General features: G+C 49.8%; 1 protein-coding gene across 1 annotated transcript in view; it reads left to right on the top strand.

The window, feature by feature from the left end:
* Positions 1–42: 42 nt before the first annotated feature.
* The window catches only part of LOC135532306 (general transcription factor 3C polypeptide 3-like), an 18,570-nt gene continuing 1,679 nt past the window's right edge, over positions 43–16,933 (top strand). Inside the window, exons 1-15 of the mRNA XM_064959874.1 lie at positions 43–253; positions 406–517; positions 697–965; positions 1,229–1,352; positions 6,979–7,170; positions 7,581–7,746; positions 7,882–8,029; positions 8,120–8,356; positions 12,222–12,311; positions 12,438–12,609; positions 14,293–14,495; positions 14,914–15,015; positions 15,096–15,231; positions 15,521–15,663; positions 15,846–15,928. Of these exons, the coding sequence (XP_064815946.1) occupies positions 155–253; positions 406–517; positions 697–965; positions 1,229–1,352; positions 6,979–7,170; positions 7,581–7,746; positions 7,882–8,029; positions 8,120–8,356; positions 12,222–12,311; positions 12,438–12,609; positions 14,293–14,495; positions 14,914–15,015; positions 15,096–15,231; positions 15,521–15,663; positions 15,846–15,928 (2,276 nt within the window). The 5' untranslated portion in view covers positions 43–154. The remainder of the gene's footprint in view (positions 254–405; positions 518–696; positions 966–1,228; positions 1,353–6,978; positions 7,171–7,580; positions 7,747–7,881; positions 8,030–8,119; positions 8,357–12,221; positions 12,312–12,437; positions 12,610–14,292; positions 14,496–14,913; positions 15,016–15,095; positions 15,232–15,520; positions 15,664–15,845; positions 15,929–16,933) is intronic.

The raw sequence follows: 16,933 nt of genomic DNA, 5'->3' as shown, positions 1-16,933 counted from the left end.
AAGTGTCGAAGAAGAACTTCTGTCGTTTTGAAATTACGTCATTAACAGTCGCCGGTGCCACTCGTGTTGTCAAAATGAAATGTTTACAATGAGCATTATCATCATTGTTTTACGTGTTTTTAAACACCATAAATCGTTTTAGTTAGTCGGTGAGATGTCGGCGTTCAGCTCAGAGCTCATTGACTACCTGGAGGGAAGAATTTCATTCGAGGAGTTTGAAATACGGAGAGAGGAAAGAAAAGCTAAATTGAAGGTAAGTGGGACATCTACTCTGCATGCTGTATTAACGTTGAACAGATCAAACTTGTGAACAAGTTTTGGAGCTCGCAATGATATATGTGCTACTGGAACGCCTTTCACGAATGCCTGTGTTGAAAGCATCTCATCTCGGATCTTTTCTCTCAGGTATCGAACGAAGGGCTTTCAGAGGAAGATGAAGAGATTGGACCAGATGACACTCTCCCCAGCACTTCCCACGGCCGCAGTCCGAGAAAATGTTCTAAAAAACGTCCCGCAGGTGTGTGTTTCCACTTGTTCAGTCATGTGACTGCTTGGGTTCGGAACATGGATATTCTGCTTCCCACAATCTTGTATTAGCCCGCTGAGCTAAAGCCTAGGCACTCTTCATGTCTTCTTAAGCAATTCCAGTCAAGTCATTGTTGTATGCCAACTATCCACCTCTTCTGTCCTTGCCAGCGGATCCCGAGGAAGGCGTCAGCCCCTCTGTCCAGAAGGCTTTTGCCTCGATGATGGGGGAGGGAACAGAGACTGAACAGACTGAGGAAGAGGAGGAGGAGGATGAGGAGGAGGATGAAGACAACGATGACGATTATGAAGAAGAGGAAGAGGAGGATTCAGAGGAGGAGAGGAAGCTTGAAGCTAAGGGAGATGAGGAAGGGCCCTCAGCTGGGGATGTCTTTGCTCTGGAAATGGAGCTTAACCGAGAGAACAAGAAGATGATGAAGGTGAAAATTAGATAAAGGCCCATCTTCATTCTAACAGGGTTCACAAGACTGCTAGCCCTCTGAGCATTGACATTAGATCAGTTAGCCATAGTTTGACAAATAGATGTGTTGTGTATGCAATACTAGTTTAATTATGGCTCGTCTCAGGCAGAGTTAGGCTAGTCACCATTTGAGCCTGGTTCACTGAAACACCTCTGTTACACTTGGTCAGGCTGCAGTGTTTGTTGACATGGGACTATTGATGGTGATTGTGTACTGTTCAGGAGAGACGTAACCGCAGCAAGCTGCCCCGGGCCCTAAGGGGCCTCATGGGAGAAGCCAACATCCGTTACGCCCGCGGAGACAAGGAGGACGCCGTCCTGATGTGTATGGAGATCATCAGACAGGGTAGGTAGTGTTCAGGACAGAGGAGATCATCAGACAGGGTAGGTAGTGTTCAGGACAGAAGAGATCATCAGACAGGGTAGGTAGTGTTCAGGACAGAGGACATCATCAGACAGGGTAGGTAGTGTTCAGGACAGAGGACATCATCAGACAGGGTAGGTAGTGTTCAGGACAGAGGACATCATCAGACAGGGTAGGTAGTGTTCAGGACAGAGGAGATCATCAGACAGGATGGTAGTGTTCAGGACAGAGGAGATCATCAGACAGGGTAGGTAGTGTTCAGGACAGAGGAGATCATCAGACAGGATGGGTAGTGTTCAGGACAGAGGAGATCATCAGACAGGATGGGTAGTGTTCAGGACAGAGGAGATCATCAGACAGGGTAGGTAGTGTTCAGGACAGAGGAGATCATCAGACAGGGTAGGTAGTGTTCAGGACAGAGGAGATCATCAGACAGGATGGGTAGTGTTCAGGACAGAGATCATCAGACAGGATGGGTAGTGTTCAGGACAGAGGAGATCATCAGACAGGATGGGTAGTGTTCAGGACAGAGATCATCAGACAGGATGGGTAGTGTTCAGGACAGAGGAGATCATCAGACAGGGTAGGTAGTGTTCAGGACAGAGGAGATCATCAGACAGGATGGGTAGTGTTCAGGACAGAGGAGATCATCAGACAGGATGGGTAGTGTTCAGGATAGAGGAGATCATCAGACAGGATAGGTAGTGTTCAGGACAGAGGAGATCATCAGACAGGGTAGGTAGTGTTCAGGACAGAGGAGATCATCAGACAGGATGGGTAGTGTTCAGGATAGAGGAGATCATCAGACAGGATGGTAGTGTTCAGGACAGAGGAGATCATCAGACAGGGTAGGTAGTGTTCAGGACAGAGGAGATCATCAGACAGGATGGGTAGTGTTCAGGACAGAGGAGATCATCAGACAGGGTGGGTAGTGTTCAGGACAGAGGAGATCATCAGACAGGGTAGGTAGTGTTCAGGACAGAGGAGATCATCAGACAGGATGGGTAGTGTTCAGGACAGAGATCATCAGACAGGATGGGTAGTGTTCAGGACAGAGGAGATCATCAGACAGGGTAGGTAGTGTTCAGGACAGAGGAGATCATCAGACAGGATGGGTAGTGTTCAGGACAGAGGAGATCATCAGACAGGATGGGTAGTGTTCAGGACAGAGGAGATCATCAGACAGGATGGGTAGTGTTCAGGACAGAGGAGATCATCAGACAGGGTAGGTAGTGTTCAGGACAGAGGAGATCATCAGACAGGATGGGTAGTGTTCAGGACAGAGGAGATCATCAGACAGGATGGGTAGTGTTCAGGACAGAGGAGATCATCAGACAGGATGGGTAGTGTTCAGGACAGAGGAGATCATCAGACAGGGTAGGTAGTGTTCAGGACAGAGGAGATCATCAGACAGGATGGTAGTGTTCAGGACAGAGGAGATCAGACAGGGTAGGCAGTGTTCAGGACAGAGGAGATCATCAGACAGGATGGGTAGTGTTCAGGACAGAGGAGATCATCAGACAGGGTAGGTAGTGTTCAGGATAGAGGAGATCATCAGACAGGGTAGGTAGTGTTCAGGACAGAGGACATCATCAGACAGGGTAGGTAGTGTTCAGGACAGAGGAGATCATCAGACAGGGTAGGTAGTGTTCAGGACAGAGGAGACCATCAGACAGGATGGGTAGTGTTCAGGACAGAGGAGACCATCAGACAGGGTTGGTAGTGTTCAGGACAGAGGAGACCATCAGACAGGGTGGGTAGTGTTCAGGACAGAGGAGACCATCAGACAGGGTGGGTAGTGTTCAGGACAGAGGAGACCATCAGACAGGGTAGGTAGTGTTCAGGACAGAGGAGATCATCAGACAGGGTAGGGTAGTGTTCAGGACAGAGGAGACCATCAGACAGGATGGGTAGTGTTCAGGACAGAGGAGACCATCAGACAGGGTGGGTAGTGTTCAGGACAGAGGAGACCATCAGACAGGGTGGGTAGTGTTCAGGACAGAGGAGACCATCAGACAGGGTGGGTAGTGTTCAGGACAGAGGAGACCATCAGACAGGGTAGGTAGTGTTCAGGACAGAGGAGATCATCAGACAGGGTAGGTAGTGTTCAGGACAGAGGAGATCATCAGACAGGGTAGGTAGTGTTCAGGACAGAGGAGACCATCAGACAGGGTAGGTAGTGTTCAGGACAGAGGAGATCATCAGACAGGGTAGGTAGTGTTCAGGACAGAGGAGATCATCAGACAGGATGGGTAGTGTTCAGGACAGAGGAGATCATCAGACAGGATGGGTAGTGTTCAGGACAGAGGAGACCATCAGACAGGGTAGGTAGTGTTCAGGACAGAGGAGATCATCAGACAGGGTAGGTAGTGTTCAGGACAGAGGAGGAACAGACAGGGTAGGTAGTGTTCAGGACAGAGGAGATCATCAGACAGGATGGGTAGTGTTCAGGACAGAGGAGATCATCAGACAGGATGGGTAGTGTTCAGGACAGAGGAGATCATCAGACAGGATGGGTAGTGTTCAGGACAGAGGAGATCATCAGACAGGATGGGTAGTGTTCAGGACAGAGGACATCATCAGACAGGATGGGTAGTGTTCAGGACAGAGGAGATCATCAGACAGGGTAGGTAGTGTTCAGGACAGAGGACATCATCAGACAGGATGGGTAGTGTTCAGGACAGAGGAGACCATCAGACAGGGTAGGTAGTGTTCAGGACAGAGATCATCAGACAGGGTAGGTAGTGTTCAGGACAGAGGAGATCATCAGACAGGGTAGGTAGTGTTCAGGACAGAGGAGACCATCAGACAGGGTAGGTAGTGTTCAGGACAGAGGAGATCATCAGACAGGGTAGGTAGTGTTCAGGACAGAGGAGATCATCAGACAGGATGGGTAGTGTTCAGGACAGAGGAGATCATCAGACAGGATGGGTAGTGTTCAGGACAGAGGAGACCATCAGACAGGGTAGGTAGTGTTCAGGACAGAGGAGATCATCAGACAGGGTAGGTAGTGTTCAGGACAGAGGAGGAACAGACAGGGTAGGTAGTGTTCAGGACAGAGGAGATCATCAGACAGGATGGGTAGTGTTCAGGACAGAGGAGATCATCAGACAGGATGGGTAGTGTTCAGGACAGAGGAGATCATCAGACAGGATGGGTAGTGTTCAGGACAGAGGAGACCATCAGACAGGATGGGTAGTGTTCAGGACAGAGGAGACCATCAGACAGGGTGGGTAGTGTTCAGGACAGAGGAGACCATCAGACAGGGTGGGTAGTGTTCAGGACAGAGGAGACCATCAGACAGGGTAGGTAGTGTTCAGGACAGAGGAGATCATCAGACAGGGTAGGTAGTGTTCAGGACAGAGGAGACCATCAGACAGGATGGGTAGTGTTCAGGACAGAGGAGACCATCAGACAGGGTGGGTAGTGTTCAGGACAGAGGAGACCATCAGACAGGGTGGGTAGTGTTCAGGACAGAGGAGACCATCAGACAGGGTGGGTAGTGTTCAGGACAGAGGAGACCATCAGACAGGGTAGGTAGTGTTCAGGACAGAGGAGATCATCAGACAGGGTAGGTAGTGTTCAGGACAGAGGAGATCATCAGACAGGGTAGGTAGTGTTCAGGACAGAGGAGACCATCAGACAGGGTAGGTAGTGTTCAGGACAGAGGAGATCATCAGACAGGGTAGGTAGTGTTCAGGACAGAGGAGATCATCAGACAGGATGGGTAGTGTTCAGGACAGAGGAGATCATCAGACAGGATGGGTAGTGTTCAGGACAGAGGAGACCATCAGACAGGGTAGGTAGTGTTCAGGACAGAGGAGATCATCAGACAGGGTAGGTAGTGTTCAGGACAGAGGAGGAACAGACAGGGTAGGTAGTGTTCAGGACAGAGGAGATCATCAGACAGGATGGGTAGTGTTCAGGACAGAGGAGATCATCAGACAGGATGGGTAGTGTTCAGGACAGAGGAGATCATCAGACAGGATGGGTAGTGTTCAGGACAGAGGAGATCATCAGACAGGATGGGTAGTGTTCAGGACAGAGGACATCATCAGACAGGATGGGTAGTGTTCAGGACAGAGGAGATCATCAGACAGGGTAGGTAGTGTTCAGGACAGAGGACATCATCAGACAGGATGGGTAGTGTTCAGGACAGAGGAGACCATCAGACAGGGTAGGTAGTGTTCAGGACAGAGGAGATCATCAGACAGGGTAGGTAGTGTTCAGGACAGAGGAGATCATCAGACAGGGTAGGTAGTGTTCAGGACAGAGGAGACCATCAGACAGGGTAGGTAGTGTTCAGGACAGAGGAGATCATCAGACAGGGTAGGTAGTGTTCAGGACAGAGGAGATCATCAGACAGGATGGGTAGTGTTCAGGACAGAGGAGATCATCAGACAGGATGGGTAGTGTTCAGGACAGAGGAGACCATCAGACAGGGTAGGTAGTGTTCAGGACAGAGGAGATCATCAGACAGGGTAGGTAGTGTTCAGGACAGAGGAGGAACAGACAGGGTAGGTAGTGTTCAGGACAGAGGAGATCATCAGACAGGATGGGTAGTGTTCAGGACAGAGATCATCAGACAGGATGGGTAGTGTTCAGGACAGAGGAGATCATCAGACAGGATGGGTAGTGTTCAGGACAGAGGAGATCATCAGACAGGATGGGTAGTGTTCAGGACAGAGGAGATCATCAGACAGGATGGGTAGTGTTCAGGACAGAGGAGACCATCAGACAGGGTAGGTAGTGTTCAGGACAGAGGAGATCATCAGACAGGGTAGGTAGTGTTCAGGACAGAGGAGGAACAGACAGGGTAGGTAGTGTTCAGGACAGAGGAGATCATCAGACAGGATGGGTAGTGTTCAGGACAGAGGAGGAACAGACAGGGTAGGTAGTGTTCAGGACAGAGGAGGAACAGACAGGGTAGGTAGTGTTCAGGACAGAGGAGATCATCAGACAGGATGGGTAGTGTTCAGGACAGAGGAGATCATCAGACAGGATGGGTAGTGTTCAGGACAGAGGAGACCATCAGACAGGATGGGTAGTGTTCAGGACAGAGGAGACCATCAGACAGGATGGGTAGTGTTCAGGCCAGAGGAGACCATCAGACAGGATGGGTAGTGTTCAGGCCAGAGGAGACCATCAGACAGGATGGGTAGTGTTCAGGACAGAGGACATCATCAGACAGGATGGTAGTGTTCAGGACAGAGGAGGAACAGACAGGGCATTTATTTGTCACTAGACACTGCTATAGTAGCCATCTCAATTCACAAAAGTCATTGTAGAGACTTATGCTGCATCCAGGACATGCTGTAACTAGGAAACTGAAAACTCTGAGAAAGATGATATCTGAATTTCCCACTTGGAAAGTATCAGAATCATCCAATAGGTAGCTCTACCCTAATGGCTTATGTTCATTTTAACTGGGAGGTTCAGAGTTTCCGACTTGTCATGAATGCAGCATTACTGACTGATCTGAATTCATCAAAGCTGTCTTTAAAAATATATATATTAACCAGGGAGTGTCAATGAGGGAGGCCTTCCTGTTAAACGCTGACTAAAGTTGAGTTCCACCTAACCCTTGTATTCACCGTTCTCCCACCAGCCCCGCTGGCCTACGAGCCCTTCTCCACCCTGGCTATGATCTATGAAGACCAGGGGGACATGGAGAAGTCACTACAGTTTGGCCTGATCGCTGCTCATCTCAACCCCAGCGACTGTGAGGAGTGGGTCAAGCTGGCCGACATGTCTCTGGAGCAGGACAACATCAGGCAGGCCATCATCTGCTACACCAAAGGTGAGGTGACCCCTGACCTCTAACCCCGGCCCTCTGACCCCTGACCCGTGACCTCAAACTGCTAAAATATGTTATTTATTTGATTGATTTACTGCTAGTTAGAGATGGTTGATACTGATGGCCAACTAATGTTGTCTCCAGGTTGAGCTACTCATTTGAATTATCTAAGAATTTCAATCAATCAATGGCAACCTCACTGAAATAATTGTCTCCTAACACATTTCTCTATCACCGTTTCTTCCTCCCCCTGTCTCCCCCTGTCTCTCTCTGTCTGTCTCTCTCTCTGTCTGTCTGTCTCTCTCTGTGTCTGTCTGTCTCTCTCTCTGTCTGTCTGTCTCTGTGTCTGTCTCTGTGTCTGTCTCTGTGTCTGTCTCTGTGTCTGTGTCTGTCTGTGTCTCCCTCTCTCTCAGCCATTAAGTATGACCCCAGTAATGTGCGCTACCTATGGGAACGTTGCAGCCTGTATGAGCAGGTGGGGGAACACAAGCAGTCCATGGACGGGTACCGTCGTATCCTCAACCTACTGCCCCCTACTGACGGAGAGCACTTCATGCAGCTGTCACGAGACATGGCCAAGTGAGGCTCGTCCGCCATGCACGTGTACACAGAAACACACAACCGGATACTGTACGAACTCATTCACACCTGTATAGACACAGGCAATACACACAGGCAACGGGTGTGTAACGGTGATGTGTGTTCTCTCTCCAGAAGCTACTATGAGAGTAGTGACCTGCCGTCAGCCATGGGGGTGATGGAGGAGGCTCTGAGGAGACACCCAGAGTTGGTGACAGACGAGAGCATCAACATGGCTGCTGAGCTCTACATAGCCAACCACCAACACGACAAGGCCCTTCAGGTGTGTGTGTGTGTGTGTGTGTGTGTGTGTGTGTGTGTGTGTGCGTGTGCGTGTGCGTGTGTGTGTGTGACCAGTGTTTTCCCTCCTCAGGTTCTAGTCCAGTTCTGCGGAATCATCCTGGAGAGAGGAGAACCTAAGCCAGACCTTGCAGAGGAGGAGAACCCAGAGGAGGAGCAGGAGAAGATGGAAGCAGAGGAGAACCCAGAGGAGCAGAAGAAGATGGAAGCAGAGGAGGAGAACCCAGAGAACATGGAAGCAGAGGAGAACCCAGAGGAGGAAGAGGAGCAGAAGAAGATGGAAACAGAAGAGGAGCAGAAGAAGAAGGAAGCAGAGGAGGAGAACCCAGAGGAGGAGCAGGAGAAGATGGAAGCAGGGGAGGAGAACCCAGAGAACATGGAAGCAGAGGAGAACCCAGAGGAAGAGGAGGAGCAGAAGAAGAAGGAAGCAGAGGAGGAGAACCCAGAGAAAGAAAAGGAGATGAAAACTGCGACAACAGAGGAGCCTGGTGAGACTGGAGGTCTGTCCTACTGGCCTACTGGCCTACTGTCCTACTGTCTGGATCTAGGACTTCATAATGAAGTCTGTCCTACCGGCCTACTGTCCTACTGTCTGGATCTAGGACTTCATAATGAAGTCTGTCCTACCGGCCTACTGTCCTACTGGCCTACTGTCTGGATCTAGGACTTCATTATGAAGTCTGGCCTACTGTCTGGATCTAGGACTTCATTATGAAGTCTGGCCTACTGTCTGGATCTAGGACTTCATTATGAAGTCTGGCCTACTGTCTGGATCTAGGACTTCATTATGAAGTCTGTTCTACTGTTCTACTGTCTGGATCTAGGACTTCATTATGAAGTCTGTTCTACTGTCTGGATCTAGGACTTCATTATGAAGTCTGTTCTACTGTCTGGATCTAGGACTTCGTTATGAAGTCTGTTCTACTGTCTGGATCTAGGACTTCATTATGAAGTCTGTTCTACTGTCTGGATCTAGGACTTCATTATGAAGTCTGTTCTACTGTCTGGATCTAGGACTTCGTTATGAAGTCTGTTCTACTGTCTGGATCTAGGACTTCATTATGAAGTCTGTTCTACTGTCTGGATCTAGGACTTCGTTATGAAGTCTGGCCTACTGTCTGGATCTAGGACTTCATTATGAAGTCTGTTCTACTGTTCTACTGTCTGGATCTAGGACTTCATTATGAAGTCTGTTCTACTGTCTGGATCTAGGACTTCATTATGAAGTCTGGCCTACTGTCTGGATCTAGGACTTCATTATGAAGTCTGTTCTACTGTCTGGATCTAGGACTTCGTTATGAAGTCTGTTCTACTGTCTGGATCTAGGACTTCGTTATGAAGTCTGTTCTACTGTCTGGATCTAGGACTTCATTATGAAGTCTGGCCTACTGTCTGGATCTAGGACTTCATTATGAAGTCTGTCCTACTGTCTGGATCTAGGACTTCATAATGAAGTCTGTCCTACTGTCCTACCGGCCTACTGTCCTACTGTCTGGATCTAGGACTTCATAATGAAGTCTGTCCTACTGTCCTACCGGCCTACTGTCCTACTGGCCTACTGTCTGGATCTAGGACTTCATTATGAAGTCTGTCCTACTGTCTGGATCTAGGACTTCATTATGAAGTCTGGCCTACTGTCTGGATCTAGGACTTCATTATGAAGTCTGGCCTACTGTCTGGATCTAGGACTTCATTATGAAGTCTGGCCTACTGTCTGGATCTAGGACTTCATTATGAAGTCTGTTCTACTGTTCTACTGTCTGGATCTAGGACTTCATTATGAAGTCTGTTCTACTGTTCTACTGTCTGGATCTAGGACTTCATTATGAAGTCTGTTCTACTGCCTGGATCTAGGACTTCGTTATGAAGTCTGTTCTACTGTCTGGATCTAGGACTTCATTATGAAGTCTGTTCTACTGTCTGGATCTAGGACTTCGTTATGAAGTCTGTTCTACTGTCTGGATCTAGGACTTCATTATGAAGTCTGGCCTACTGTCTGGATCTAGGACTTCATTATGAAGTCTGTCCTACTGTCTGGATCTAGGACTTCATTATGAAGTCTGTTCTACTGTCTGGATCTAGGACTTCGTTATGAAGTCTGGCCTACTGTCTGGATCTAGGACTTCATTATGACGTCTGGCCTACTGTCTGGATCTAGGACTTCATTATGAAGTCTGGCCTACTGTCTGGATCTAGGACTTCATTATGAAGTCTGTCCTACTATCTGGATCTAGGACTTCATTATGAAGTCTGTCCTACTGTCCTACCGGCCTACTGTCCTACTGGCCTACTGTCTGGATCTAGGACTTCATTATGAAGTCTGTCCTACTGTCTGGATCTAGGACTTCGTTATGAAGTCTGGCCTACTGTCTGGATCTAGGACTTCATTATGAAGTCTGGCCTACTGTCTGGATCTAGGACTTCATTATGAAGTCTGGCCTACTGTCTGGATCTAGGACTTCATTATGAAGTCTGGCCTACTGTCTGGATCTAGGACTTCATTATGAAGTCTGGCCTACTGTCTGGATCTAGGACTTCATTATGAAGTCTGGCCTACTGTCTGGATCTAGGACTTCATTATGAAGTCTGTTCTACTGTCTGGATCTAGGACTTCGTTATGAAGTCTGTTCTACTGTTCTACTGTCTGGATCTAGGACTTCGTTATGAAGTCTGTTCTACTGTTCTACTGTCTGGATCTAGGACTTCGTTATGAAGTCTGTTCTACTGTCTGGATCTAGGACTTCATTATGAAGTCTGTTCTACTGTCTGGATCTAGGACTTCATTATGAAGTCTGTTCTACTGTCTGGATCTAGGACTTCATTATGAAGTCTGGCCTACTGTCTGGATCTAGGACTTCATTATGAAGTCTGGCCTACTGTCTGGATCTAGGACTTCATTATGAAGTCTGGCCTACTCTCTGGATCTAGGACTTCATTATGAAGTCTGGCCTACTGTCTGGATCTAGGACTTCGTTATGAAGTCTGTTCTACTGTCTGGATCTAGGACTTCATTATGAAGTCTGTCCTACTGTCTGGATCTAGGACTTCGTTATGAAGTCTGTTCTACTGTCTGGATCTAGGACTTCGTTATGAAGTCTGGCCTACTGTCTGGATCTAGGACTTCGTTATGAAGTCTGGCCTACTGTCTGGATCTAGGACTTCGTTATGAAGTCTGTTCTACTGTCTGGATCTAGGACTTCATTATGAAGTCTGGCCTACTTTCTGGATCTAGGACTCTCTCTTCCTTTTAACCCATCTCTCTCTCTCCTTCCTCCCCTCTCTCTTCTCTTCCCTCCTCACCCCTCTCTCTCTTCCCCCTCTCTCTCTCTCTCTCTCTCCTCCCCCCTCTCTCTCTCTCCTCCCCCCTCTCTCTCTCTCTCCTCCCCTCTCTCTCTTCCCCATCTCTCTTCCCCCTCCCCCCCCTCTCTCTCCCTCCTTCCCTCTCTCTCCATAACTCTCCCTCATCTCTCTTCCCCCTCCCCCTCTCTCCCCTCCTCCCCTCTCTCCATATCTCTCCCTCATCTCTCTTCCCCCTCCCCCTCTCTCCCTCCTCCCCTCTCTCTCCATATCTCTCCCTCATCTCTTTCCCCCTCCCCCTCTCTCTCCCCTCCTCCCCTCTCTCTCCATATCTCTCCCTCATCTCTCTTCCCCCTCCCCCTCTCTCTCTCCCTCCTCCCCTCTCTCTCCATATCTCTCCCTCATCTCTCTTCCCCCTCCCCCTCTCTCTCTCCCCTCCTCCCCTCTCTCTCCATATCTCTCATCTCTCTTTCCCCTCCCCCTCTCTCTCTCCCCTCCTCCCCTCTCTCTCCATATCTCTCCCTCATCTCTCTTCCCCCTCCCCCTCTCTCTCTCCCTCCTCCCCTCTCTCTCCATATCTCTCCCTCATCTCTCTTCCCCCTCCCCCTCTCTCTCTCCCTCCTCCCCTCTCTCTCCATATCTCTCCCTCATCTCTTCCCCCTCCCCCTCTCTCTCTCCCTCCTCCCCTCTCTCTCCATATCTCTCCCTCATCTCTCTTCCCCCTCCCCCTCTCTCTCTCCCTCCTCCCCTCTCTCTCCATATCTCTCCCTCATCTCTCTTCCCCCTCCCCCTCTCTCTCCATATCTCTCCTCATCTCTCTTCCCCCTCTCTCCCTCCTCCCCTCTCTCTCCATATCTCTCCCTCTCCAGGGAGGTTAGAGGGTGGTAGTTCCAGACCATGTACCAGTGGACATCAGAGTGAAACTCATGGTCTGTCTGATCCACCAGCATGTTTACAGACCTCTGGATGTGAGTTCCACACAACCTGTCTATCTGCTTTGGGAACACATAGACTCCTACCAAATATCACACCTTAGAATCATTGTGTTTCTGAATGTATAAATGGACATTCCTTCATCCTCTCTACCCCCCCAGTCCATGTTGACGTCTCTGATGGAGCAGAGCCCAGAGGAGCTGGGGGATCTGTACCTGGACGTGGCTGAGGCCTTCCTGGACCAGGGAGAGTACAACTCAGCCCTGCCTCTCCTCTCTGCCCTGGTCTGCTCTGAGAGATACAACCTGGCTGTTGTCTGGCTCCGACACGCTGGTAAACACACACACACACACACACACACACATACACATACACACACACACACACACACCACACACCAAACACCACATACACACACCACACACCAAACACCACATACACACACCACACACCAAACACCACATACACACATACACACACACACACCAAACACCACATACACACACCACACACACACACCAAACACCACATACACACACCACACACCACATACACACATACACCAAACACCACATACACACATACACACATACACACACCACACACACACATACACACACCACACACACCAAACACCACACACCAAACACCACATACACACACCACACACACACACCAAACACCACATACACACACACACACCACACACACACATACACACACCACACACACACACCACACACACCACACACACACACCACAGACACACACACACCACACAACTCACACACCATAGACACAGACACACACCACACTGTCAACTGTCGCAAACTGTCTGTTATTTTGTCCGGATCATTATGAGATGATAATAATGCATAACAGGGGCCTCCTGACAGGTCTTCTACCTCGTTATAACGTTCTCCTGACAGGTCTTCTACCTCGTTATAACGTTCTCCTGACAGGTCTTCTACCTCGTTATAACGGCCTCCTGACAGGTCTTCTACCTCGTTACAACGGCCTCCTGACAGGTCTTCTACCTCGTTATAACGTTCTCCTGACAGGTCTTCTACCTCGTTATAACGTTCTCCTGACAGGTCTTCTACCTCGTTATAACGTTCTCCTGACAGGTCTTCTACCTCATTATAACGGCCTCCTGACAGGTCTTCTACCTCGTTATAACGGCCTCCTGACAGGTCTTCTACCTCGTTATAACGGCCTCCTGACAGGTCTTCTACCGCGTTACAACTCCATCATCGTACCCCGTTACAACTCCATCATCGTACCGCGTTACAACTCCATCATCGTACCGCGTTACAACTCCATCGTCGTACCTCGTTACAACTCCATCGTCGTACCGCGTTAACGGCTCCATCATCGTACCCCGTTACAACTCCATCATCGTACCGCGTTACAACTCCGTCTTCGTACCGCGTTACAACTCCGTCATCGTACCTCGTTACAACTCCATCATCGTACCGCGTTACAACTCCATCATCGTACCGCGTTACAACTCCATCATCGTACCGCGTTACAACTCCATCATCGTACCGCGTTACAACTCCATCATCGTACCGCGTTACAACTCCATCATCGTACCTCATTACAACTCCATCATCGTACCTCGTTACAACTCCATCATCGTACCGCGTTACAACTCCATCATCGTACCGCGTTACAACTCCATCATCGTACCGCGTTAACGGCTCATTGTACCTCGTTACAACTCCATCATCGTACCGCGTTACAACTCCATCATCGTACCGCGTTAACGGCTCATTGTACCTCGTTACAACTCCATCATCGTACCGCGTTACAACTCCATCATCGTACCGCGTTACAACTCCGTCATCGTACCTCATTACAACTCCGTCATCGTACCTTGTTACAACTCCGTCATCGTACCTCATTAGAACTCCATCATCGTACCTCGTTACAACTCCGTCATCGTACCTCGTTACAACTCTGTCATCTCAACAGTTCCCAAAGTGTTAATTGAAATGTAATGTGTGTCTCCAGAGTGTCTGAAGGCGCTGGGCCACATGGAGGTAGCAGTGAAGAGTTACAACAAGGTAGTACAGATGGCTCCTCTTCACCTGGAGGCCAGGCTGTGTCTGTCTACTCTGCAGCAGCAGCTGGGTCGACCTCTCTGTGCCCTCAAGGCCCTGGAGCCCATGTACGACCCAGACACACTGGCACAGGACGCCTCCGCAGCACAGCAGGCAGGTGGAGGGGGGAGGGAGGGAGGGGACAGGAGGGGGGAGGGGTGTGTGCACTGATTATCCCTTTGTGTGTGTTTCGGACCGAGTCCTTCATCAGACTGTATTGGTTCAGATGTATTAGAAGGTGAGGTACGACACTCCCTCCATTAGGAAAATGGGCAGTTTATTACTAATCATAAGAGCGTCTGTTAAATGACTTAAATGTAAATGTAAAAACAGGGGTGCAACTTCCACTGGGAAATGGTGGGGGGTGCTCCCCATTATTGTCTCCCCCCTGATTATCCCTTTGTGTGTGTGTGTACTGATTATCCCTTTGTGTGTGTGTGTACTGATTATCCCTTTGTGTGTGTGTGTACTGATTATCCCTTTGTGTGTGTGTGTGTGTGTGTGTGTGTGTGTGTGTGTGTGTGTGGTCCAGGAGTTAAAGCTGCTGCTACACCGCTCTACTCTCCTGCGTTCCCAAGGCCGACTGGATGACTACCTGGATACCATGCTGACCATGCTGGCTATGCTGCTGAAGGTAGGCTTCTAACACACACACACACACACACACACACACACGCACACTGATGTTGATCCTACTGATGTTGTGTCATTCAGGTGGCTATGACGCGGGCCCAGGTGTGTGTCAAAGCCAGCATGTGGGCGGGGGTCAGACACCTGCGTCTGGTCAAGGTGTCTAAGGACCTGGTGTCAGACATCCACGACCAGGAGGCAGCCTACCGGGACATCAGTGGTAAGACTCCTCTGATTGGTCACGTGTTACAGATGTACTGAGAGGTTACAGACCCAAAAAGAGAAACGATTAAGAAATGTTCCCTCTCTCTCTCTCTCTCCCTCCCTCCCACTCCCTCACTCCCCCCCTCCCTCACTCCCTCACTCCCCCCCTCCCTCACTCTCACTCCCCCCTCCCTCTCTCGCTCTCTCCCTCCCTCCCACCCTCCCTCCCTCCCTGGCCTCTCTCCCTCCCTCCCTCCCTCCCTGGCCTCTCTCTCTCCCTCCCTCCCTCCCTCCTCCCTCCCCAGGTAAGACCAGTGTGTTGTCTCGTGAGGACTGGTGGTTACTGTTGGTGAGGTGTGTGTGTACGCTGTGTGAGATGAAGCGTTTTAGAGAGGCAGAGCTGCTGGTAGACTCTTCTCTGGAGTTCTACTCCTTCTATGACGTCAAGGTAAAGAGGAACCAGCTGCCGTTTTCTGGCACTTTCACTTCCTGTCATTAAAATTTAAGAAATTGTTAATTATAAAGAAAAAATGTTGTATTTGAAAAATGACTCATTTATTGTTATATATTTCTAAATGTGTCGTTAGCACTTTGTTGGTTAAATCTACAGGACAGTAATGTGTTGTTTAGGTGAAGAGGAAAGAGCTGGAGTTCTTTGGTCTGTCGGCTGCTTTCCTGGACCATAACTACCGCAAGGCCTACGATTACATCAGGTCAGACTGGCTGTCCTGCTGACTGTCCTGCTGACTGACTGGCTGTCCTGATGACTGTCCTGCTGACTGACTGTCCTACTGGCTGTCCTACTGACTGTCTGGCTGTCCTGCTGACTGTCCTACTGACTGTCTGGCTGACTGTCCTACTGACTGTCCTGGACCATAACTACCGCAAGGCCTACGATTACATCAGGTCAGACTGACTGTCCTGCTGACTGTCCTGCTGATTGACTGTCCTACTGACTGACTGGCTGTCCTGCTGACTGTCCTACTGACTGTCTGGCTGACTGTCCTACTGACTGTCCTGGACCATAACTACCGCAAGGCCTACGATTACATCAGGTCAGACTGACTGTCCTGCTGACTGTCCTGCTGACTGGCTGTCCTACTGACTGGCTGGCTGACTGTCCTGCTGACTGGCTGGCTGTCCTGCTGACTGTCCTACTGACTGACTGGCTGTCCTGCTGACTGTCCTGCTGACTGACTGGCTGTCCTGCTGACTGTCCTACTGACTGACTGACTGTCCTGCTGACTGTCCTGGACCATAACTACCGCAAGGCCTACGATTACATCAGGTCAGACTGGCTGTCCTGCTGACTGTCCTGCTGACTGTCCTACTGACTGTCCTACTGACTGGCTGTCCTACTGACTGTCCTGCTGACTGACTGGCTGTCCTGCTGACTGTCCTGCTGACTGACTGGCTGTCCTGCTGACTGTCCTGCCGACTGGCTGGCTGTCCTGCCGACTGTCCTACTGACTGTCCTGCTGACTGTCTGTCCTACTGGCTGTCTGTCCTACTGGCTGGCTGTCCTAATGGCTGGCTGTCCTACTGACTGGCTGGCTGTCCTGCTGACTGTTCTACTGACTGACTGTCCTACTGACTGTCCTACTGACTGGCTGTCCTGCTGACTGACTGGCTGTCCTGCTGACTAGCTGTACTGCTGGCTGTCCTACTGACTGGCTGTCCTGCTGACTGACTGGCTGTCCTGCTGACTGGCTGTACTG

The sequence above is a fragment of the Oncorhynchus masou genome, unplaced genomic scaffold, assembly GCF_036934945.1.
Source record: "Oncorhynchus masou masou isolate Uvic2021 unplaced genomic scaffold, UVic_Omas_1.1 unplaced_scaffold_1811, whole genome shotgun sequence".
Classification (NCBI taxonomy): Eukaryota; Metazoa; Chordata; class Actinopteri; order Salmoniformes; family Salmonidae; genus Oncorhynchus; species Oncorhynchus masou.
The sequence above is the reverse complement of the archived record's forward strand: the minus strand, read 5'-3'. Positions and strand labels throughout refer to the sequence as shown.